The sequence below is a fragment of the Lipotes vexillifer genome, unplaced genomic scaffold, assembly GCF_000442215.2.
Source record: "Lipotes vexillifer unplaced genomic scaffold, Lipotes_vexillifer_v1.1 scaffold419, whole genome shotgun sequence".
Taxonomy (NCBI): Eukaryota; Metazoa; Chordata; class Mammalia; order Artiodactyla; family Lipotidae; genus Lipotes; species Lipotes vexillifer.
In genome coordinates, this window is record NW_006786333.1 from 1,379,181 (window position 1) to 1,406,133 (window position 26,953).

General features: G+C 40.8%; 1 protein-coding gene across 1 annotated transcript in view; it reads right to left on the reverse strand.

Moving 5' to 3' along the window:
* AK5 (adenylate kinase 5) overlaps positions 1-26,953 on the reverse strand; it is a 245,420-nt gene that overhangs the window by 122,139 nt on the left and 96,328 nt on the right. Inside the window, exon 7 of the mRNA XM_007458720.1 lies at positions 1,997-2,087. Within this exon, the coding sequence (XP_007458782.1) occupies positions 1,997-2,087 (91 nt within the window). The remainder of the gene's footprint in view (positions 1-1,996; positions 2,088-26,953) is intronic.

Consider the following 26,953-nt stretch of genomic DNA (forward strand, 5'->3'; position numbering starts at 1 on the left):
AAAGGAATTGAAAGCTATTCACGTGGAGGTGATATGGGAGCAGTGGGGCAGCTGAGATACTGCAGAGAGAGGATTCAGGAGAAGGGAAGAGCCACGGGAGACAACCTGGGGGCTGCCGAGTCACAGAGCAGAGGCCACGGACACGGCTTGTTTAACTGACTGAGTCACCAACATTTACAAGCTGGGAGATTTCACCTGCTGGTGCAGGTTTCTGTTTTCTCTGGAAAGAGAGAAGGATCTAGCAACACTGACCCATTCCGTAACGGCACAGTAACCTGGGGCTGTGAAGTGGCTGCCTCTGGAAGGGGAGGTATGGTTTATTTCTGGTTTACCACAAGCCCTCCTGGGTTCCCTTCGCTCACCAGGGCTGTTACAGATAGAACAAGTTTACTTTAAGGCTGGAGCAGAACCCAGTTTTCAGAGGTCTTGGAAGTGGAAGGGAGCTAGGGGGAGTTGAGGCTGTGATCACAGACCCCTCTGTTCATAAGCTCGGAGTTGTAGAGAGGAAGGAGTGGTCTCCTGGAAGCCTCTGCTGTGGGCCAGGCACCGTGCACTCTACCAAGGGAACATGAAGGAGACAAAGACACAGTTTACTGAATTGCACACAAGCCAGCCCAGCTACATCGCTATAGGACGAGGATACTTTGGAGAAATGCTACTTGAGAGCCTTAAAGTGCCGGGAGTTCTAAAGAAGGGGCCGCTTAAATCTCCTCTGCTCCACTGTTTGGAAACTGAGGGTATCTAGCCGATAGATATTTGTTATTAGAGGTCTAAATGAATGTTCTAAATGAAACATTAAAATAAAAGCACAGGTGTCACAGCAGTTTTCAGAGCAGTGGTACTTCTGTTTACATGATCTTACATGCTTCTCAACAACACTCCCCCTTGCCCTGCAGTAGGCCATCTTTCTGTATATATCACTGGAAAATGAGGCAGGCGAGTTTACGTCAGCTGTCTGTGCTCTGCGGGTCTGTCCAGAAAGATTACTGCCTTTTAAAAAACTCTTGTCTTTCTTCGAACCTACTTGCAGTGAGCTTCAAATACAGCTTCAACCTTTTAGGTGTTTAGCCTTTTTCTTTACAGCCCGGAACTTTTGGTCTTTATTCACTGAGGCCATAACTGAGAAGAAAGGTGAGGACTGAGAAAGATTTGAGAGTCATCCACGTAGAACTGATGGTTGAAACCAGGACGGACAAGGAGCTGACCCAGAGAAAGAGTAAAAGAGAGTGAGAGAAGGGTCAAGGACAGAAATGTGAGTACCGCCTACTTAAAGGGGTATGATTACCCTGCACGATTGTCCAACGTCAAACTTCTAGACATAGGAAGAGAAGGGGCAGAGCCACAACAGGGGCTGTGGGTCGGGATGGGAGAAGCTATCACACCAAAGAGGAGGCTTTTCCCAGGTGGCACAGGAGAGACATGTATGAGTTAGGGAGTTCTGGAGAAACTGTAACTTTTATTGTTGCACAAATTGTGGGTTAGATCAGTTTTTTAAAATTATAGTAACAGAGGTCCTTTGCTACATTGTGACTGCCTGATAATTTGCACTTTCAATGACTGGAAGAAAGGCAGTAACTGTTAAGAGCCAGAAGTATGGCTCTTTTCTATGTCGTTTTGTGCCTTTATTTTATTTTATTTTATTTTTTGCGGTACGCGGGCCTCTCACCGTTGTGGCCCCTCCCGCCGCGGAGCACAGGCTGCGGACGTGCAGGCCCAGCAGCCATGGCCCACGGGCCCAGCCGCTCCGCGGCATGTGGGATCCTCCCGGACCGGGGCACGAACCCGCGTCCCCTGCATCAGGCAGGCCGACTCCCAATCACTGCGCCACCAGGGAAGCCCAGTGCCTTTATTTTTACACCAGAAGTTGTAAAGACCTGAGGACAACATCATGCTTACGACGTTACGGCAGTTTGTTGAGCTCCAACCTTACTACAAAGCTCTAGACGCTTGGCAGGGGATCAGGGTATACTGCAGCCCAAAGGACACAGTGACTTACCTGCTGCAGCCTCTTTGTTTGGAAATAACTTGCTGTCAACTGCCATGCTGATGTCATAGAACACCTCATCCTCGTCTCGGTCGGCATCAAACTGGGAGAAATCAGGACAGACAAGTTGGGAACATGAGGATACATAAATTAATTCATTCCAAAATATAATGAACATGCATCACACAACTGTATCTCTAATGAAGCAGGACAACAAGAACTGAGTCTTTAATTTTTTTTTTTTTTTTTTTTTTTTTTGTGGTATGCGGGCCTCTCACTGTTGTGGCCTCTCCCGTTGCAGAGCACAGGCTCTGGAGGCGCAGGCTCAGCAGCCACGGCTCACGGGCCCAGCCGCTCCGCGGCATGTGGGATCTTCCCGGACCAGGGCACGAACCTGCATCCCCTGCATCAGCAGGCGGACTCTCAACCACTGCGCCACCGGGGAAGCCCTGAGTCTTTAATCAGATATTTAGAGGGTTTTTCAAGCCTGGACCTCATATCAAACAGAGAGGGGTGTTAGGGAGTAAGTGTACAGTCACTAACGGTTAAGAAAATTGTGTAGAATTTTCTTAATTTCTAAAACAAGCTTTGGAAAAACCCATAACTTGTGCTTTTCTGGCTCTTAGTTTTGTTTTGAAATCTTCCCTGCTGCCGCCTCCTTCATGAAAATATATTTCTAAACAAGATGGGGATAGATTTTCTAATTTATTGTTAAAAAAAGAAAAAAGAGACCCATCAAACCAAATTTTAGCTACTATACAAATACTATAGATGCTATCCTATAGGTATAGTCTACAGACACTATAGGTTTAGATGTAACAAAAATTATGGATTCAAATATTTTACCATTCTCTAAAATTTACAAAATTTTAAATATTAAAAACGTGGTTATATTTATAAATCCTCTATTTCCCACATTGTTCAGTGGTTTTTAAATATTTGTTTATTTGGCTGTGCTGAGTCTTAGTTGCAGCACATGGGATCTTCACTGCTGAATGCGGGGTCTTTAGTTGCAGCATGTGAGATCTAGTTCCCTGACCAGGGATTGAACCGGGGTCCCCTGCACTGTGAGTGTGGAGTCTTAGCCACTGGACCACCAGGGAAGTCCCTCAGTGGTTTTTAGAAATACACTTTTGTCTCTTTGTTTTTTTAAAATAGGCTTACTGAGTTATAACTGATATACAATAAACTGCATGTATTTAAAGTGTACAAAATGGTAAGCTTTGACATCTGTATAAACCTGTGAAACCATCATAAAAATCAAAATAGTGAACATCTCCATCACCTCCCCTTGGGAGTTTCCTTGTGCCCCTTGGGAATCCCTTCCTCCTGCCCCCCCCATCAGGTAATCATTGATATGTTTTCTGTGACTAGAGGTTACTTTGTATCTTCTAGAATTTCATGTAAAAGGAATTGTACAACATGAAATATTTTTGTCTGGATTCTTTCACTCTGCACAATTATTTTGAGATTTATCAAGTTTATTTCTTTTCATTGATTAGTAGTAGTCCATTGTATGGATATACTATTAATTCCATCCTGGGTATGTTTCATCATGGACATTGTAGTTTTTATCCATAGATGTTTGAATTGAGTCTTTTAAAATATCTATGTCTCTATTTAAGGTTTTAAACACATGAAATACAATTATAACTTCTAATATCCTTCTCTACTAATTCCTACAACTGAGTTGGTTTTCATTGATTTCCCCCATTATTATGGGGCATATTTTCCTGTTTCTTTGCATGCCTGGTAACTTTTTACTGGATGCCGGGCATTGACAATTTGACCATGTTGGATGGTAGGTGTTTTTGTATTTCTATATTCTTGAGCTTCATTCTGGAATGCAGTTCAGTTACTTGGAAACAACTTGATCCTTTCAGGTCTTGTGTTTAAGATTTGTTGGACTGGACCAGAGCAGTGTTTAGTTTAGGGTTAATTATTCCGCCCTGTTGAGGCAAGACACTTTGAAGTACTCTACCCATTTCCTTGTGAATTAAGGGATTTTCCAGTCTGGCTGTAGAAACAGGCACTCTTCTCAGGCTGGTGTGAGCCCCAGCTGCTGTTCCTGGTGATCTTTTTGGGTGGTTTTTCCCTCAGCTTTGGGCAGTTTGCTCATATGCATGCCCTGATTAGTATTCTGCTGGATGCTGGAGGGGAACCCTCTGCAGATCTCCAGAGTTCTCTCTCTGTGCATCTCTGGTACTCTGTCCTCTGCAATCCAGCCACCTTGGGTCTCTTGCACTCTCAGCTCCATTTCCTCAACTCTTGGAGTCTACCCATCTCCACAAGTCTTCCTTCTCCCTGCACTGTAGCTGGAAAGTCTCCAGTAATAAGCTGGGGGCAATCACAGGGCCCACCACATTTGTTTCCTTTCTCAGGGAATCACCTCATTGTCTGATGTCCAGTGTCTTAAAATTGTTTTTTTTTTAAATATATATTTTCTGTTTATTTATTTTTGTTTGTTTCATGGGAGGGAAAATACAGTCTCTTTTATTCCATGTTGGGTTTTTTTTTGTTTTTGTTTTGTTTTTTTGCGGTTCGCGGGCCTCTCACTGTTGTGGCCTCTCCCGTCGCGGAGCACAGGCTCCAGACGCGCAGGCTCAGCGGCCATGGCTCACGGGCCCAGCTGCTCCGCGGCATGTGGGATCTTCCCGGACAGGGGCACGAACCCGTGTCCCCTGCATCGGCAGGCGGACTCTCAACCACTGCGCCACCAGGGAAGCCCCCCCATCTTGGTTTTTAACCTTAATTATTATCTTGAAGATATTTGAAAAGATTTAAGTGATTTATTCCTTTATATTTTCCTACTGAAGTGCTTCATTATTTTTAGTGAGAGGAATTTAGAAGCCCAAATTAGAAAGTTATTACCTAATCTCCCCTTACACAGTTAAAGCTCATCGTATGGTACTTTAAAGTACTTTCACTATGTCACATCAGCCCACGGGAAAGGTAAGGCAGATCGTCTTGTTTCTATTTTACAGGTAAGGAAATACCTACTCAGATATTATGACTTTCTCAAGTCAAACAGCTGACAAGCAGGAGAAGTAGGATTTGCACTTAGGGTGACTGACACTTTCCATCCTATCAGGCTACATGTGATCATTATAGTCAGACACATATAGCCCTGCTGCTCAAATGAGTGTTAAAAGCCCTTCTGTCTAAACGCAAGGGCGAGAAGAGCAGATGGTGGTTAGGGCAGATACGAGGGGACCACCAAGGCAAGATTAGTGCCACCTTAATGCACTGCTTCCCACACCCATAGACCATGGCTGGTTTTTTTCTTTCAAAATGTCTGTCAGCTATCATCAGTAAGGGGTAAGTTCTACTAAGAGGGGGGTTGTTTTAATTTTTTTCTTGGGCTTTTGAAAGATGGGTGGCAGCATATAATTTTATAAATAAAAAAGCATAAGCTTATGTTTTAGCTGTAGTTCCCCAGAAAACAGAACCTAAGGCAAAACTTATAGGTTAACACTTTATTGGGGGCACGCGTATGCATGTAACCCCAGGGCAGTAAGTTTGAAAGAAAAAGGGAAGTGAGACAAAGAAGGAAGCAAAGCAAATGTAAGGTGGCATGTTACTGATCTGGGCCCCAGCTTCACAAAGTCACAGCTGGTCTCCAGAAAGGCTAAATGGAACCAGTACATCTCAGAACAGTCTGAGGAGGTAGGGAGAGGCATTTATATGCTGTCTTTTCAGTTTCCTGCTTCCACTGGTCCAAGTTTTCCTTATGAAGAGTTAAGTCCCCCCACCCTTGGTTGTGTTTCCTAGACCCCGGGGCAGCCCCTGGGAAGCCAGATCCCATGCCCCAGGGAGTGGCAAAGCATCTGGATCTAGAAGTGCTGGAAGGTACCCAAACGCCTGCAGGTCTGGTCTGGTTGGGCCTGGGAGCCATCTCTGCACAGGTTCCCACCAGGCTGGGGACGATGAAGCCCAGCCTTCATCCTTAAGAGGCTGACTGGGTCCGTCAGCCTCGCTGGAAGGCAGGGCATCGTTGGACAGCTCTCCATTCAACAAGTGACCGAGGCCCAGGGCACATGGGCCAAGTGAGTCAGGGGAAGCTTGTAAACTGGCTTAGGCAGCTTAAAACTCAACCAGAGCTTGATTTGAATTTCTGCTTTCCCTGTAGCAGCAGTCTGATCTTGAACAACTTATTTCCCTGTTCTTAGCATATATACAATACGACTATTGTGAGGACTAAAGAGATTGTGTATTTAATACCCCAATACAGAGCCTGGCATAACCGCAGCCCTTCTCTTTCCTCCTTAAGGCTGAGGGAGTATGTTCTATAGACCTTTGATTGCTTCTGTACTTTGAACAAGGTGTGTGTATGCTACACACACACACACACATACACTTTTTTTTTTTTAACTTGGGGATTGTGTAATAAGGAATACAACTGACTTTGAGATTTTCTAGGAGATATTTTATCCTCCAACTGATTTGAACAAGGATATGTTTAGTTCTGGCAGACTAAAGTACTTAATTGTCCAATCCAAAAGGCAAAATGCAAAAAGTAAAACATCATTCATGAAAGCATTCAACAAATATTTGCTGAGTATCTACTATGTCCTAGGTAGATTCTTCAACTGACCGCTCTTAAAAGTGATTGGACTACGAACAAGGAGCCCTAAGGAAGGAAGATGACACCCACACAGCCAACTCAACTCTGGGATTATACAGATGATGTTGAAGCCCACTGACTCTTGCACCAGGACTACAGAATTTAACCTCGTCTTCCTTATTTTCTGTAACATCCCACTTTGACAGCTCCAGGGCTAGCATGGGACTCTTGTCTCTAGTCGTTTGGCAAATCATGTGGCATCTGGACCTTGGAGAGTACTCTGATTGGGTACTATCAGGACAACTGCCACTTAACGGACAAAGACCTTTACAAATTGGTAACATTCAGTGTTGGAAAGGTTGTGTGCATGGTGAGTGGAGAAATGGCTTTTCAATCATCAGACTTTTTACTTACTAACTGTTTTTGCACAAACCATACACATCCGTGGTTCTCAACCAGGAATAATTGTGTCCACCCCTCCCACCGCCGCCCCAATATTTGGCAATGCTGGTAGATATTTTTGGTTGTCACAGCTGGAAGCGGGGAGGCTATTGTCTAGGGATGCTGCTAACTACCTTACAGTACACAGGACAGCCCTCTCACGATGGAGAATTATCCAGTCTAAAATGTCAATAGTGCTGAAGTTGAGAGACCCTCATCTACACCAAACCATTCTCAGTTTTTGGGTTTCTAAATAGTGTTTTGAAACTCAAGTAGCAATGATCTCCTTTCTTTCCTTTCTCCCTCCCTCCCTCCCTCCCTCCCCTCCTTCCTTCCTTCTCTCTCTTTCTCTCTCTCTCTCTCTCTCTGATTTTGACCTGCAAGAATCCGTGCTGTAAACTTCAAAATACAGAGGATAGTAGAAGTGATGATACTGCAGGGGTAGCATAGGTATAGGGTGATGAAGGTTCTAGAAATAACAGTTTCTATAGATCTTGTGGGTAAAAAACAAGCTTTGGGGGGCAGATGTAACTGTATGCCGCTAGGCCAGATGATGTCCAAGGTTGTTCCCAGCTCTGAAATTCTGTGATTAGGTGGGCCCTTTATCTTTTTGATGATTGTTATTTAATATCTAGCAATCTTAACAAACCACTTTTCTTATTCTGAGGGAAAGAACTCGCAGAGGACACGGTCTGCATGATTTGTTTTATGTCATTTAATGTAAGAGGGCTGGGGAGGTCAATTGGAAATTTCAAAATGAGATCCTTACCAAATTCCCCAGTTCACTCACAACATGTTTTAAGTTGAATAACAAATGTTGTAACAGCTTTCAAAATCATACAAAATATATGTAGATTAGGAAAGGAAATTATAGTAGATTGAGCAGAATTAGGCACCATCTGAGGAGAAAGCAACAAGGACGGTTTGTGATTTTTTCTTTTTTGGCTCACGGGCCCAGCTGCTCCGCGGCATGTGGGATCCTCCCGGACCGGGGCACGAACCCGCGTCCCCTGCGTCGGCAGGCGGACTCTCAACCACTGCGCCACCAGGGAAGCCCGACGGCTTGCAATTTTAATGGCAGAAATGAGCTCTTGTTTGTTCTCTTTTGGCTCTGATTTTCGGACTCCAAGAGGCTGCTCAGATCTTCTCCACAGAGACAAGGCATTCTGTATTCTTAGCTCTGCTAGCTGGGAATGTTAGGTGTATAAAATATCCTAAAAGGACTCGAAAGGGAGGATAACAGTTCAGTCTTTCTAGATTCCACTTTCATTAAACTTAGCTCTGTCTCCTGTATTTCCTCTGCTTCAACATTTGAAAAGGAAAGAAATTGGCTCTGCTATTAGTATTGTCTCAGTTTTATATATCCCATAAGTATCCTTCTCTGAGCATCATACCAGCTTCTCCATTTTACTTCTCCCTGGTTTCCTGCAAGGGATTTCAATTAAGTATGCTCTCTACCAGATGGTTTTCATCATTTGCTACTGGAGACCCTTCAACATGCAAAACACTGGCCCTTCAAATCTTTTCTTTTACGTGTCTTGAGACTTCCTAAAGAATTGATCGGTTGGTGTCCTCTTTACAGTACTTTGTTTTCCTCCAACAAAAATTGGAGTTTGTACTAAAATAGTGATCATTAAAAAACTTGTGGTCCCGGGAGTGAAATCTGTAGTTATGAGCGATGGAGTAATCACAGTTTATATTATTCTGCAGAACTGTCTTTCTAAAGCTTCATAATTAAACACAAAATTTGAAGAGAAGCATCGAAGTAGATTTGGTTGGGGGTGGGGTGGGTAGGGACAACATTCTGTCTGGGATCATGTAGGTGGTGGAACCAGGATCTGAATCCACATCTGTCTACATCGAACGGCCAAGGCTGTTAGGATCAGGTCTCAGCTCCATGGGGCAGACACAGATCTTAGCTGGGCTCTTGCAGAACAAACCAGAGTTAAAGCCCTAAGGGAGAAATCTCAGGATAGACTGAAGCCAAGCCAAGCCAAGCCAGGTCCAGATGCAATATACTCAAATATTCTTGATCTTGTTATCCATTTTGAGGCCATAGTAGTTGATTTTATTTCTCTGTATAATATGTGTACCCTGCCAGATGGATGTGTCTGTTGGCAGAAGAACCTCCCTGCAGGCTGGCCAGGAGCATCAGAAGAAGCAAGGACAGGCAAAGCTGACCGCAAGAGGCAGAAGATCTTCCAACTCCAAATAGAGCTCTCTCGCGCGGTCTTTAGCTTAAAGTTATCAATTTCACAGGGAAGCTGGCTACTGCTCCTCCATCCTGTTTGTCTACTGTTGACTCTAGTTGTACCTTCCCCAGTAGCCTTCTACAACTTAAACAACCCTGCCCTTTAGTTTGTTAAGAGGACTGAAGTCATCTAGCGTGGATTCTGTTTTTCTCCTCTCATTACCACTCAATCCTTCCTCAGTAATCAAAGAAAGAGTAGGGCTGCCCTCCTTCTAAGAGCCTCTCTGGGGTTGGAGAGTAGATTTCTGGTCTGGGTCCATTTTCAGTCTAGCACTTCTTGTAGAAGCTGCTCTGGATTTGCCCCAGGGGTTCCCTATCCCCCAGCACCTGAGGCACAGCCTTGGCTCAGCTGCTCCTCCTTACATCCCAGCCAGGGCTTCAGCCCTGCCCCTGACTGGGGAGCAACATTCCAGACTCCTTTCCTAGAGCTCCTTACTCTGGGTTGTCTCATTAGGGGACGGTGGATCGAAAGCCAGACCGCCTGCAATAAGAGGGGAGAGACTAGGTCTCAGGACTTGCAGATGGTTGCTGGGAAGAGTCAAAGCATAAAGAATCCAAGTTGGTGGTGGAAACTGGGTCTGGAACAATTTTTGAGCTGAATGGTATGTGGCTCCAGTAGCTGATTTTTAATACTTTGCAGGCTAAAGTAGAGCCCTAGAGCAGACATCCTCAGACTGAGCAATGTCCAGATAATGAACCCATATCAAGTGCTCAGTATTTTGCTCATGGATCTGTTGGCACTATGAGAGGACAATTTTCAGGTAGAGTTGCTCCATGTGGCATCTTAAAAAAAAGCCAAACTCCAGAAACAAGAGAGTAGAATGGTGGTTGCCGGGGTCTAAGGGGTGGAGGAAATGGGGAGATGTCAGTCAAAAGGGTACACATTTCCATTATAAGATGAATAAATTCTGTGGATCCAATATTCAACATGGTGACTATAGTTAACAATACTGTATCATATACTAGAAACTTGCTAAAAGAGTAGATCTTAAATGTTCTCGCCACACACACACGCACACACACACACACACACACACGCACACACACACACACACGCACACACACACACACACGCACACACACACACACACGCACACACACACACACACGCACACACACACACACACGCACACACACACACACACGCACACACACACACACACACACACTGTAATCATGTGAGGTGATGGGTGTGTTAACAACCTTATCATGGGAATCATTTCACAACATATATGTGTATCAAATCATCTCATTGTATATCTGAAACTTACACAATGTAATATGTCAATTATATCTCAAGCTGGAAAAAAAAGTGAAGTAAAATTAAGTTGCCACAGAAAGCATATATATAAAAGGCATAGATATCCTTTTTATTCTTTTTGGCCTTGCCTTGAGGTTTGTGGCATCAGTTCCCTGACCGGGGATTGAACCCGGGCTCTTGTCAGTGAAACCACGGAATCCTAACCACTAGGCCAGGGAACTCATTCTGTTTTTGGCCGTACCGCGTGGCTTGCAGGATCTTAGTTCCCCGACCAGAGATCGAACCTGTAATTAGTCTAATGGAGGTATAGCTGAAAAAAAACCCTATTTTAGTACATGTGAACGGATTTAATATATTTTTAAGATGATACTACTAAATGATGCGTTGCTTCTCACTCGGAAGTTAATTAAAGAAATAGATCTGCAGCCCAGCAAATAGGTTGATACAGTGGATTTTGTCAGATAAGAAAAGTTTTAGAATATGTCTTAGGATCAGGATGGATCTACAAGATGCAATTCAACTCAGTAAAGATTTATCGAGCACCTACTTTATCCCAGGTATGCGCTGGGTACTGAAAATACATGAAAAGAGGATTAAATCATGTTAGGTTTTCTGTAATTATTAAGGCACAAATAAGGATTAAAATACTTTGAAAACATTTGATAAAGAAAGGTTACAGGAAGAAAAGGGAGGAAAATAGGCAAGATGTACTCACTGTAGACAAGAATCACATCACGTGGTTCCTATATTTTCTCTACTGCACCTAGCAGGGTGCTGAGTCCAGTAGTTAGACAACAAATACTTGTCAGACTCAGTTAACCAGAAGATTCAATTAATTAAAATACCCTTTCCCTTCCTATTTTCTCTTTTTTCCCTCTCCTCCCAGAATTCCAGCAATTTGAGACTTTATAAAGCTACAAGGTGGTGGCATAAAGATTTAAACCTCTGCCAAGAAATCATGCAAACTAAAACTAGTTAAGAGCCTCAGAAGTCAAATTTCAGCCTCCTGTGACATTTGGTATCTTTCATAATTACAGGCTCCATTCTCTCTAGTGCTCAAGTGTCTCCTCTGTAGAGCCCTAAGTGGTACCCTGGAAGCCTGAAAAAACCACCTGCTGCCAAAGCCTCAGATGTGTGACTAGGGACTAACTTAGGCCTTGGGAAGATCAGGCTCATTCTTTCTTTTACTAATATTTTCCTTTCCTTTTTTTTTCCAAGTTGAGATGCTTCATTCTTTTATTTTTAAAAATATCTCACCAGTGGTGTTGACTTTAATAACCCTAGCCAAATGTGGCCAGTTCATAATTACATGGGAGATTTAGTGAAGATCAAGTGGAATCAAAGAGATCAGCTCAGAAAACGAAAAGCAAAGGGAAATGTATCTTGCAATGTCAACACGGGACCTAAGGATGAAACATGTTGCTTACAAGCAGAAAAAGAGTTAGGATTTTAAATCAAATTCCTTTTTAGTTAGTACACACTTTCTATGTTATCAGTACTGAGAGATTGTCTCTCTATACAAATTTCTTTAGGATGGCATTTAACACTGATGAAAACAGATTTTATTGGAGTAGCCAGCAATTGTTCTGGATAATAAAATAGCTCTTAGAAGAATCATGCTAATGTTTCCCCTTGTTGGAGACATGGACAAGAAGTATTATGAGTATGACTTTGGGGAAATAATTTAATTTAATTCAGTCAAATATGGCAGTGCCTTTGCCCTCATGGAGTTTAAGGTCTATGTTGAGAAACTGATAAGTAAATCATTAATAACAGTTCTGTGCAAGAAGGGCCTTGATGGGGTATACATGGGGTGTCCTGGGGGTTAGGACTGTGCAGGTGGGCAGTGTGGGGTTAGGGGAGGGTCAGAGAAGGTTTCCTGGAGAAGCTGATCCGTGAGTCAAAGTCTGAACAAGTGAGACTAAGTGAAGAAAGGAAAGGAAGGGCATTTCTTTCAGTGACAAGGAATAAAGGTATGAAAGCCACAGTTTCTTTGAAGAAAATGAAGGTGACTTTGCCTTAAAATTTTGGGATTCACCTTCTGAGACGGGATTGGGTGGTGATGCACCTTCTTGCTTCCTGAAGTTATTTGATGGCTTTCTTGGGGTTTTTGATCTGGTAGCTGCTTCCTCTAACAGAAATCCCTGGGCATGTGCGTGTACTAACTGTGTGCTGGGCTGTGTCCACAGGAAGGTGACAGATGAGTTCATGGGCATAACAGTAGTTACCATTTATTAAGCACTTTCTATCTGCCAGGCAATAGGTGAAGCACTTTGTAAACATATCAGTAACACTCAGAACAACCCGAGGTGTCACTCTCCCAAGGAAATAGCTCAGAAAGGTAATACTTATTTAAGGTCAAAACTGGTGAAGAACAGGGCTTGGGTATGAGCTCAGGTGTGTCTTACTTCTGTCTTACCATACTACACGTGTGCTCTTAAGAACTAAGCTACTAAAAAAAAAAAAAAAAAAAAAAAAAAGAACTAAGCTACTTAGCTCTGTGAAGAATAAATCCTATGCAGTTAGTTATCCCACATTCATTTCTTTTTTTTTTTTTAATTGGAGTGTAGTTGCTTTACAATGTTGTGTCAGTTTCTGCTGTGCAACAAAGTGAATCAGCTGTATGTATACATATATCCTCTCCCTCTGGGACCTCCATCCCACCCATCTAGGTCACCACAGAGCACTGAGCTGAGCTCCCTGTGCTATACAGCAGGTTCCCACTAGCTATCAGTTTTATACATGGTAGTGTGTATACGTCTTTTCCCCCTGTATTTTTAGTTTTAAGGTCATTTCCAATTTCAGAGCCATTTAAACAACCATCCTCATTTTTTCCTTTATGCACTAACCCCAGGTTTAGTACTTTGTGATAATGTGGTTAGTACCAAGTTCCCAAAAAACCAATCTGGTCTTTGTTTCAGAGTAATTAACTTATTAACAAGATGGCTATGGTTTGATGGTAAAAAGTAATTTAAAAAAAAAGAATGGAGGATTATTTAACAATTTAATAGCCATTGGGCCCTTTGGATAATTCAGCTATTTTGTTCCAAGTTTTAGGAAAAATATAAATGAAGCAAGAAATAAAAATAAAATTATGAGAATGGAAATCAGATTTATAATAATAGGATTTATATTTAGGTCCATGGACAGAGGAGAGGAATTAATGTGCAAATGGATAAAAATTCCTATAAATTCTTCTGATGCTGACTTTATGTGGTTTTAGCTGTGACTCAACTAAAAGGATGGTTACCCTTCACATTCCTCTACTAAGGTCATTAGACCTTTGACTAGAAGCAACATGTAGAAAAAGAGATTACTTGTCATCCATAAGCAATATCTATATTTTATTTGTTGAATTTTGAAGTGGGTCATCTAGAAATTCCATTGGCCACATATCACTCAACCAATCTTGCACTCAGCAAATTCAAATCATGTGTAGCCCTGGGTTGATTCTGTTGGGTAAGTATGGTATTGATAGATCTTTCAGGCAGTAGCTGAGGTGGGTGGCTAAAGAGGATGAAGATGAGTGAAAAAGGGGATACAGATGCAGAATATGCCTCTATCTCATCCCATGGAAACTTGTCCATGTATGTCCTGCTTCACCTTCTCCATCACTTTTGTTTGTTTGTTTGAGGCTAATTTTTGTTTAATTATTCCTCTTTTTCATTTTCAGATACACTTGAGACCCTAGAAGAAATCCTGTCTAGCCTCCCATAGATATCAGCAATGAGAGATTCTGTTCTATGCAGGTGTGACTTCCCTCAAAGATGAAATGAGCATAGCCTCTGAAAAGGGATTAGCCTCTGTGCTGTCTCCAGCCAAGTCTGCTTCTCTTTATGATTTATCTCTGCCATCGTGGACATGGTGAACTTCCTCCTAAAGGGGCTGGGAAGTGGTAAGCTTACCTAAGGTATAAAAGGTGCACGGTATTTGCAAAGCAACAGACTTCTCCAAAATTTTATAGACAGCATTCCATGTGGTACACATGGGACGTGCCAGTGGAGACCAAAGCCAATGAGAATCTGTTAGGAGCCTCAGGACAAAAAGCTGAGCCTGAGAAAACCAAAACTATTTAATGTCAATTTCAAATGCAACCTTCAGGCTCATAGAATAAGGCAGCTTTGATTACACAAAAGCAAAGGCAAATATATCAGCTTTTACAAAATGATGAAGTGACTTTGTAGGATATTTAGGAAATTTATCACATTCTGCAAGACCGCTTGCAAGCTATTGGAAGGTTCTCATAGATGGTTTTCATTTACTCAACAAATATTTGAGTACCTAACATGTGCTGTGGGTAGGGTATGCAAAGATGTTTTACTCCAGTATCCCATAGTAGAATAAAGAAGACTGTGTTTTTGCCTGTTATGAATGTCCTCTCCATTAAAGGTAAGTGAGAAAATGACACTATTGAGTGTGTGGAAACTTTTATTAATTTATTCATTAAAAACACATCTTGTGCACCTACTATATGCCATGCATTGGAGGTTCAGTGCTCGGTAAAATAATACTCTTGCCCTTGAAGAATTCATAGTCCAGTGAGGGGACATTCACTTGAACCCTAACATTAGTATAGAATAAAGGCAGTCACAGAGCTATAGAGAAATGTACATGGGAGATCAGAGGAGAAAGGAGGATTAATTGGTCTCAGAGAGGAAAGGGGGATTAAGAAGGATGTGTGGATAGATGGGGTTTGAGGATTAGAAAAAGTGTCAGAGGAGATGAGGGCATTTGAGTCCCAAATATTTAGGACTGTCTGGGTTTGTGGCTGCCCCAGATCTAATAAAGATATTAGATAGATCTAATAGATCTAATAAAGATATCCAATAAAGATATTCTTCTTTATCTGACAACAATTTAGGAATCAGAAAACATGCAGCCAGATCTATAGAATTCTTAATCTGGTTGGAGAATTAGTTTTCTCAATAATGTCAATAATAATTCATTGTTTTGCTTGGACCACAGGTAACCCTCAAGGGAAATGATGAGGTGTAGAGAAAGACTCTTAAGCTAGATGACCTGGATTCAAATCCTAGTCCTACTATTACTAGTTGTGTGACTGTGATTCTCTAAGCCTCTTTCCTCATCCATAGAAAGGTGACAGCCATAGTGCCTACATCACATGGTTGTGGACTGCTAAAAGGGTTAAGTAAGATAATCCATTATTACTGTAGAGCTTGACACATAGTAAATCTCAAAAAGTGTTACCTATTACTATACTAGGGAGTAGCAAATGGTTGTCTATGTAGAATCACATTTCCTGGAAGCATTTAAAATGGGATAAATTCTTTTAAGTCCAAAATGATTTACATCTCTGACAACTTCTTAGGTCTCATCATTGCTTCTGCTTTTTAAAAATCTCCCTGGTTGTAAATCAACTATACGCCTATAAAAAATTAAAAAAATCAATTAAAATCTCCCTGGCTTACATTTATTTTATAAATATCATTATAACATTGATAAAGGAAATAAAAGCCACAATAGCAACAAATCACCCCAATCTGTGCCTCACTTTCACTTTTCCACAATCTCTTTTTGGACCAAATGTTCTGTAAGTGAATAAATGAATAAATAAATGAATTGTGATCTCAACAGTTCTGTCTCAAAAAGAAGTATAAGGTATCATAAAAATCATGCCCTAAGAACTAGGCTACATTTCTGTGTTTACTCCAAAAGCTGGGAATAACTGTAATATAAAATGATTTCCTGAATTTTAAAATATTTAAAAAGAAGCCCCATCACTATTTCCTGGTAGAAAAGGCAAAAATGGAAGATTGAGGGCAAAGTGATAAATCTGGAATGAGAAACTACAGCAATGACGTTAATACTAGCACCAAAACAGGTTTCCACGGAGTATAAAAAACAGTCCTTTGGCCACTAAAAGGCCATTTCCTTTTGGCATAAAATCATGACCTACTTAGCGGTCTTGTCAGGAGAGTGAGAATCATGATTATGAATGTGCAGATTCAGGTTCTGTGTTTCCCGGGTCGCAATGAACCCAGCTGGACGACAACCGAGGGGGTTAAACATAATCCCCTGAGCACACACTGAAGAGAAGGCAACACGAGTTCTCTATTTAAAATTCAGATACATAATTTTTTTTTTTTTTTTTGCGATACACCTGCCTCTCACTGTTGTGGCCTCTCCCGTTGCGGAGCACAGGCTCCAGACGCGCAGGGTCAGCAGCCATGGCTCACGGGCCCAGCCGCTTCGCGGCACGTGGGATCTTCCCGGACTGGGGCACGAACCCGTGTCCCCTGCATCGGCAGGCGGACCCTCAACCACTGCGCCACCAGGGAAGCCCCAGATACATAATTTTTAAAGATTTGTAAGTAGCCAGATACTTAAGATAATATTAGTATTCATTTAAAATGTGTTAAGTTTTTCTTTAACATGTCAGGTGAATTACAGAGGGATGTGGCTTAAACTTTAGGTCGCTTAGCTTATAAACGGCACAGAGCAAACTAGTAATTACCCCGAAGAAGAGCAAAGCCACTCATTAGAACGGCCCCAAATGTGTTTGAGGATTTCCCCCATAAGATTCATGAGAGTTTAAGTCTGGAAACTTGCTCCTTGGAGGAATACTGAAAAATAATTAACATCCATTTTAATCTCATGCCGTCTAATAGTATTCATGGTATATTTTTAACTGCAGCCAGGCCTAAACCTAAACAACCAGTTTAGAAAGTATAATTATATATGTGCTTATTCAGTGGTTAATCTATCACATAGCAGAGACAAAAAGACTGGGAATCTTCTAGATATTTCAACCACTCTGCATGTTCCAAGGATTCTAGAATTTCTTATTTTATTCAAGCACCATCTTGGAGTTGGTATGCCTGGCCTTTTAGAAGGAGGGAGGTGCAGCTGGTAGTTCCATCTTTTACAAGGAAAACGAAGCCACTCTGTGAAGGTATAAATGACCCAGGGTCAGTGGTTTTCAATATTTGTTTTACTCTGTTCCACCTTCCTCATTTCTGAGCATTTGGTACAATGAAGAGGTTAAGAGTGTGAGCTCTGATATCACACCAGCTAGGTGACTCTGGAAAACACATCATCTCAGTTTCTGCAGGTGTAGAGGGGGGGGTAATAACAGTTCCTACCTCACAAAAATAGTCCATGCATAGTGTCTGCACATGGCAAATGTTTTATAAATGCTAGTTATTATTATCTATTTTTTATCATCTGGTTTTCGGTGTCTTTCCTGTAGCATCTATCCATTTATTTACCCACCCATTAGCTATTAATTGAGCACCTGCTATGGAGAGACACTGGGCCACATCAATAGCCTGAGGATGTTTTTATTTGAAGAAGGTCCTGAGAGAGACAAGTATATATACCAGGTTGGTAAACCCCTCCCCAGCTGCTGAGAGTACTGGCTGCTAACAGCTCACCCCCAGACCCTTTTCTGGAGGACTGCTCTTGGCTGACAGGTGCTGCCTGGAAGCAGCCCCCTATCCCCTGGGCCATCTCTGTGCAGTTCTCTGTACGGAGCTGCTGGTGAGATCAGGCTGAGTCTGGACTGCTCCTGAAATTTAAAATTTGTATCTGCCTTCTTTCCCTGCCTTCTCCTGTTCCCCTCACTCAATGACAGGTGTATTCTGAGAGCAATCCCTCAACAGACCCTCTCAGAAGCTCTGCTGCTGCAGAATCTAACCCAAGACAAAACATGCCCATGTACTACTCATATACAAATTTTGATAATGCAGCTTTCAAGTAAATATACCAATAATGATTAACCATAAATTTCTAGAACTTCTTTAAAATACACAGATAAAAATAATCTATTGTTCTTCTAAAGCGATTGAACATGTGCTTTTAAAGTATTCTTATTAAGGTTTCACTCTGCCTTTTTTTAATCTTAGCTTTCTTAGAATTTCCTCACTTTTAAACTAAGAAATCATGCTGTAAAATGGATATAAAGTAAATAGAACGAAAATCTTATTTATGAATTTTTAAAAAACATTTTGGGGTTTGTTTTTATTTCTTACATTCTTTCAAAACTGGAATGAAGGGCTTCTTTCCTGGATGGGTTGGTGATTTTGATCATCTCTCTGGTTCAGTGTTTATTCCCATTGATATTTTTTCTTTTACTCTTTATAAGTGATCTGGGTTTGTCATTCTGTGTAGAAGTTGGTTGTTAGCTTCACAAATTCTGGGCTCTACACGCTCACCTAAGTGTCCAGTGTTACAGTTTTATCAGCTGTTTAATGACAGTGGTAATGAGCCGCCCAAGACACATACAGCAGTCTGGCAAAATACAAGTTTCACATAGTGAAACGTACTCTGGTCAAAACTTTCACATCTCTGTTTTATAAACTATGACAGATAATGAGGTTATGAATAATTATAGATGAGTGCGTGGTCTAGGCATTTCATCCTATTGGAGATCACATTATATCAAAGAAGTTTTTTGTGAAGCTAAGCATAACTGATTGTAACTGGGTATGATATTCAGACAAGAGAAGAATGCACTTCTTAATATTCTGCAAGTGTCCTTTCAAACAGCTAACTAGCCTTTATAACTGGTGATCCTTCCCCAAACCACAGAATCACAGGGTTATATCAGACCTCGAGTGTCCAGGCTCAGTTCTCACTCGAATTCACAAAGACCCATGTTTGAGGTCTGCCTGCCATATAAATCATCCTGTCTTAAAAAAGAAGTTTAGAGGAACTGTGGTTTCAAAATAATGACAATTGTTAAAATAGTAATAATTTGCAATTATTTTACCTCCCCAATTTCACATTAATCACCTTATCAATTTCTTTAAAAAGGTAAAATTGTATTCATTTCCTCTATCTTCCTCTTTTCTGTAGTCTTCTCCCTTCTCACTGCATCCTCCAGTCACTTTTCTGTACTTTACTTACATAATTCAGCATTTCTGCTGCACCAGGCAAATCTCTGTGCACCAGATAATGCCACTTTTTCTCTTTTCTTCTTTCGTATCAGTGAGGCCCAGAAATTCTTCTTGTGGTAGCCATAGATTCATCCAATTTCTTTCCCAGCATTTGGAACAAGAATTTGCAAATATCTTTCCCACATGTTTCAAAATTGAGCATTACCATTCCTTCCCCATCTCCGCCATTTTCTTCTCTCAGGTTGTGGTCTTGACTTTCACCAATACTGCATCACATCAAAATAATTCTACAGTGTCCCTCTGGACATCAGAAAATCATCCTTAGGCTATCTAGCTTAAATACATGGCAGGCCTCCAAATACAGTCCATTGCAACTCAGGCTTTGGTTTAGTCAAAGAAGTCAGTTACTGTAATCAATGCCATAAGCTTTACACATCCTTAATTATGCTATTCGGTTATCACTGAGCCTTCTATTTTCCAGACAGGATAGTTCTCATTCCCCGAACTAGATTCTTTTCTTTCCAGTCCTCCAATTCATCTCTACTTTCTGCCACATTCTCTGATATTCTGAATTTGCTTCCTTAATCTGTGGTCTGGTACTCAGCCTGTCTATTGAAACAGCAACTCTTCTGGTCACCCCACCAAAAACATCTTGCTACTTGGCCATTCTCCTTTAGGCCAAGAGGAGAAAGCTCGAGGCTCTGATCAATCTTCTTCTTCTTTTTATTAAAATAGATCTCATCCTTCCCACACTTTGTTTTCAGTAATGCATGAGTTCTCTTAAGGGTCAGGTGTTATGTAGCTGACAAGATTTAAAAGTATTTCTCCCACATTTCATTCTAAATTATCACAGTTTCCCATACATGAGGAATGCTTACTGTGAAAAAAGAAAGGTAAGATACAGAATAATCTACATGGATTTTGGGTTACTCTGAGACACTAAAGATTTGGCAGCAAAGGCTGTACCTGAATGCTGAGAACAGCCTAGAGAGAGAGAGAGAGAGAGAGAGAGAGAGAGAGAGAGAGAGAGAGAGAGAGAGAGAGAAGGAACGAACAAGAGAGCAAATGATAGGGGTGGTGATCATCCAGAAGAGAATACACAGTTTAATTTTCTCCCTAAATGTAGCATATAACAGAGACAGGGCATCTCTGATTCACTTTTCCTCCCCTTTAATGACAACCACCTGCTAATCTAGCAGCTTGACTTATGCCATAAAATATAGACATCACCACGGAGATCTTTGAGGCTGGTCTGAAGAAGCAATGAATGCCCAACCCTTGTGATAGTCTGTGGGCAGAGTTATGGAAGATGAAAAACATCATGGAGTGGAATAAGGGATTCAAACCTTGGGCTTGTTAAGGCCCCATTTATTTATGCATATGACAATGGAACTTTTAAACAATGTGATTGTTAATGTGCCATTAGGTCAGAATGGATGAAGAATCAATAATGCTTGTTCTTGTTTAAAATGGCAGGATAATCAGAAAATAAGTAGCTTGGAAATCAGTGTTAGAAAAAGTATCCAGGTGGTGGTTTTAACAGCCAATTTTAACCTAGAAATAATGGTTTATCTTGCTTTAAGCAAACATTTAATGATGGAAAATCTAGTCTTAAGCAAAACATAAATGAGGGGATTATTATTTACTTTTCAAGCGACTTGACTGTTCCCTAAAAGTGCAACTAGGCAGACACACCAGGTCCTGCTAATTCTCAGCAGAATGTAACTGATTTTGAACAAGATACAAGAGGCTCATTCTGGCTCCATTTTGCTAATAAACTTGTCTGTGATTTGGGATGTGTCTGGTTACATTTCTTTACCTATAAATGGAGACATTCTGGGTCCAGTCAGTAGTTTCCAACTTGCGAGTCTCCCTGGGGTTTCAGAAAGCAGTGATAAGCATCCATAAGTAACTTTTCTAGGTATTTTGTATTTCAGAATACAGTGGAGGTTGTACTTTTATTCACAAAAATTCTCAAAGAGCCAACTAACACCTTGAGTTTATTTGCTTGCTCTTGTTAACTTGGTAAAGTAACAGTAGTTAGCTTATGCTAGTCAAAGGCTCTGATTGGTTGTAATGACATTCTAGAAATTTCCAGTGACAGGATAATTTAATTTTATTTCTTTAAAATTTATTTTACTGTAGTTGATTTACAATGTTGTGTAATTTTTACACACACATTCTTTTTCATATTTTTTCCATTAGTTTATCACAGGATATTGAATATAGTCCCCTATGCTATAAAAATAATTTTCAAAGTTCCTTGGAGGTGTAAATATTGTGAATCTCTAAGCTTTTCCATCTGTAATATTCTAATATCTTTCCTTTCCATTGCCACAGCCATTGTTACAGTTAAAATCACTCTCACCCCCTAACTGGAATATTGCAATAACTGCTTAATTCTTCACCGACCTCTGGTCTGATCTCCTGATTGTAGCATCCCACATACCACCACCAGGCTGATCTTGCCTACGTCTTGCTCAAAAATGTTCAGGGACATGTTATTTCCTATGAAATAAAGTTCACACTTGGCATTGCCTCTCTAGATTGCTCCTTCAGAATTATTCCCATTACACCCCCCTTTTAAAATACGAATTTTGGGGCTTCCCTGGTGGTCCAGTGATTAAGAATTCGCCTTCCAATGCAGGGGACACAGGTTCGATCGCTGGTCAGGGAACTAAGATCCCACATGCTGCGGGACAACTAAGCCTGTGAGCCACAACTATTGAGCCTGCGCACTCTGGTGCCCGTGTGCCACAGCTAGAGAGCCCGCGTGTTGCAATGAAAGACCCCGCATGTCTCATCGAAGATCCTGCGTGCTGCAACTAAGACCCGACGCAGCCAAATAAATAAATAAAAATATTTTAAAAATATACAAATCTTACGTTGCTGCCAAGCTGGTTTACTACTGGTATGGGCTAATTGTGTCCCCCAAATGCAAATATTGGAGCCCTGACCTTCAATACCTTAGACTGTGACTGTTTGGGGAGATAGGGCCTTTAAAGAGGTAAGCAATAAAAATGGGGTCGTTAGGATGGGCTCTAATCCAATATCACCGATGTCCTTATAAGCAAAGGAGATTTGGGCACAGACAACAGAGACGGAGGGAAGACCATGTGAGAAAAAAGCAAGAAGGTGGCTATGTTCCACCTAGAGAGAGGTCTCAGAAGAAACCAAACCCACTGACACCCTGATCTTGGACTTCTGGCCTCCAGAACTGTGGGAAAATAAATTTCTCTTGTGGAAGCCACCCGTTCTCTGGTATTTTGTTACGGCGGCCATAGCAAACTAATACACTATGGGTCTCACTATCACATCTGAGCTGCTTGCCTTTGCTCCCACTTGCCTCCTGTCATGCCCGTGGGAAAGGCCGCAGCACCCCTCCGCTCACTGCCTGCTTCTTCCCACTGCTCGACTCTGCCTCCCTTCTCTGTGAGCTGAAGGCCACGTCAGACAATCTCTTCTCTGAAGTCCTGAGGCTTTCCAGTCCATTACTTTTATTTAGTACTGGGAATATGCTGCCTTACACTGTTGTCATTCTGAATAAACCACAGACTCATGGAAGGAATGGACTATCTTACAGATCTTATATTCCTTCACAGAGCCTAAAATAATTGATTGGGCTTTACTAAAAGGGCTTGGAGATAACGAATATTGATTGACTTATAAAAATTAATCTACACGTATTGCCAGGAACACAGTTATTCTATTAAGCAAGGTTATGACTATTCCAAATTTTTTTTTTTTATTTATTTTTCGTCTGCGTTGGGTCTTTGTTGCTGCGCGCGGGCTTTGTTTCTAGTTGCGGCGAGCCGGGCCTACTCTTCATTGTGGTGCGTAGGTGGCTTCTCTTGTCATGAAGCACGGGCTCTAGGTGTGCGGGCTTCAGTAGTTGTGGCGCACAGGCTTCAGTAGTTGTGGCTCGCGGGCTCTAGAGCACAGGCTCAGTAGTTGAGGCACACCGGCTTAGTTGCTCCATGGCAAGTGGGATCTTTGCAGGCCAGGGCTCGAACCCGTGTCCCTTGCATTGGCAGGCAGGTTCTTTTTTAAAATTTTTTTTAAAAATTTTATTTTTAAAATTTTATTTATTTTTTTTATACAGCAGATTCTTATCAGTTATCCATTTTATACATATTAATGTATATATGTCAATCCCAATCTCCCAATTGGCAGGCAGGTTCTTAACCATTGCACCACCAGGGAAGTCCCCAAATCATTTTTTAAACTTAAAAATAATTAAATCAAAACAGTACATCCACAGAGTTAAAAAGAAAAAGAATATGTTATTGTAAGTCTTAGTGAAAAAGAGCACTCCACTTTTTCTTGCATGTAAAACACATTTTTACTTTAGATGTTTCTTCTGGAAGTTATTGCAGTTATGAATAATATAGTTATACTGCTATTTCTTGATTTATCAGTTTTAGGATTTATCTCTTACACCTCTTTGCACCTCTTTATTGTTGTGATCTCTAGATAATATTAGATCACTTTTCCATTAAATAATTAATCTTTTCTTATGCATCTTGCTCCTGTCCTGTGGTGACACTATTTTCTCCTATTGCTCTGAAGATGTAACTAGAATATTATTAATGTTTTCTCTCATTTCCTGCATGTCTCCATTTCTTCCAGATTCATTATTTTCTGTTGTTTATATTGCATCTGCTTTCATGCTGGAAACTCTCCTCAAAATTCTTTTTGGTCGGAGTATTTTTAAAAAAATTTTTATTGGAGTATAGTTGATTTACAGTGTTGTGTTACTTTCTGCTGTACAGCAAAGTGAATCAGTTATACATATATCCACTCTTTTAGATTCTTTTCCCATATAGGTCATTACAGAGTATTGAGTATAGTTCCTGTACTATACAGTAGGTCCTTATTAGTTATCTATTTTATAAATAGTAGTGTGTATATGTCAGTCCAAATCTCCCAATATATCCCTCCCCCACTTCTCCCCTGGTATGGTTGGCATATTCATGAGTGAGGCCATTTTGCCAGGAGACCTCTCAAACGTTAGAATATCCTTCACTGGGGCCCATTAGTTTCTCTCGAGAGGTGTGACTGATCTCTAGCCAGAGGAGAGGGTCTTGACCACTGACGCAGTGCACAGGGCAGGGCAAGGGGCCATGGTCTAATGACCCTGTGGCCAGGCTCTCAATCCACCTTCAGCCTATATCTCACCTTGGCTGCTGTACCAGGTGTTATGGGCTGACTTGTGTCTCCTAAAATTCATATACTGAAGTCCTCATCCTCAGTACCTCAGAATGCGACTGCATTTAGAGATAGGGTCTTTAAAGAGGTAATCACATTAAAATGAGGTCATACAGGTGGGCCCTAATCCAGTATGGCTGGTCCTTATAAGAGGAGATTAGGACACAGATGACACAGAGGGAAGACCATGTGAAAACCCAGGGAGAAGACGGCCATCTGCAAGCCAAAGAGAGAGAGGTCTCAGAAGAAACCAAGCCTGTGGACACTTCGATCTCAGACATCTAAGCCTCCAGACCTATGAGAAAATAAATTTCTGTTGTTTAAGCTGCCCAGTCTGTGGTACTTTGTTATGGCGGTCCTAGCTAACTAATATGCTTGGTGTGTTTCATCTTGAGTTCTTCCTGGTTTATTTCTGTGGAGAAGAGCTCTCAGAATTCCTCCCAGGGGGCGGAGCATGGGAAACCATGTTGTGTTCATGGGAATCAGGTGGGAGGAGCCAGCCCTTTTTCAATAAATGTCTGTATTTGGTGCTGAGCTTATCTTTCTGCTCTGCCATACCTGGTACATCCAAATCCTGAACCTCTCCAAGGCTTTGCTGTTTCTTGTTCATAACCTCCTTTTATACAATTTAAACAGTGACTTCCTTCTTTCCTGTTAAATCAGTCACTTGTATCATTCCTGCCTTCTGTCTTACAAAAATTTATTGGACTTTCTTAGTCATGGATGGCCTCTCCTGTTATCATTGTCCTTGTACTTTGTACATTAAAAAAATCCTTCCTCATCACTTTACTGGACTCTTGAGACGGAGAGGAAATAAACATGAGTAGGTCAACTAATCATTCTTAATCTGACTCAAATCTTTACTTAAAGTTAAAAATTGGAAATAAAAGCCATTTTCAATTAGTTACTTAAAAGCAGGATTAAATGTAGTAATGGTTACTTCTGATTAAAAATATTATTTCCAATTGGATCTTAAATTTTATGATTTCGTTTTATGGCTATATAGATAGTTTACCTAAGGATTTAAAATGGAATAAATAATAGTTATACCATGTAAAAAATAGGGAAAAATGCTGAACCAAATTTGATCTCATTTATAAATAATAAAATTAATACAGCATAAATTACAAAACAACAAATATTTAGAGTAGTTTTATTGTAATATGAATTGACTTGTGTATTATAGCATTTTAATAATGTGCATTATTAGTACCAGGAATAAACAGTATATTCACCAAAACCTGTTAATAGATTACTATGAAGTGGGGGAGATGCTCAGGACAGGGCAGTTTAACTCTTCTGTCATATTTTCGATATTCTGTTTTCATAAAATTAAACTGAGATTTTACAATGTGTAAGTATGTGCGTCTGTTTTTGTTCTCCTCTGACTCCTAATAACGGATATTTGGACCAAACTTTACCTAGTTAGGCTTCAGATTATTTCTGTTTATTAAGCAGCCACTAGACTTTACTTTCTCTTCTGAATTATGTGGCATTAAATAGGTCATTAAAGGATTCCGAGTTCCATTTCTTGACTGGTTGCCTTTTACAGGAATATGTGAAGTGCCAACATTTTTTGCATAAACAGTTGTTAAGGAAGGGGGGTAAAATGGTGATAGTCATTATGGATTCCTGAATGTGTGTATTATCTCTAACCCTCTCAGAGAATTACTGTTTGATTTCATATTTACATTCTGTACAAGTTCTTGGCCAAAACGCTGCCTTTGCAAGTTAAAGTTAATTTAAAAAATTGCATTTTTCAAATGTTACAGAAAGATAAATATGGAGCTTTTTGACCTAAAACTGCAAATATTTCTTTGCCTTTATGACCCTTCTGAATGTGTTCACATAGTGTTTTCTTGGCGTTTTTAAAAACATATATTCAATGAGTTATCACATTTTGCAATCATTTCTACTGTCACACACAGATCAGGTACCGTTCTTGGTGCTCAACATTTATCCACTCATTCAGCCCACTAACATATCTGTGAAATAGGCACTATTTTCTCCTCATTTTACACATGAGGAAATTAAGGAACACCGAGTTTAAGAGTTTAACCCTACTGTCCAACACCTAGTAAGGGACAGACCTGCACCCACGCAATTCATTTCCACTAATCTATACTTCCTCTCACTCCATGACTACTGAATAATCCATAGTCCTGCTGTTCATCAATATTTTATTATTATTAGTGCCATCATTACATACTTTTAGAAGAATTACTGAATAAAAGGGGTGTGCTCATTTTGACTGATGTTTTTCTACACTTTGAATTGGCTTCCATAGCTATCGTTGGGCATTGGCTACTTCTAGTTTTCCTTAAGAGTCAAACAGACTAGTCGAAAAAAGTTTCCTATTTCTTTTCTTCCTTGTTCTTCTCTTTCC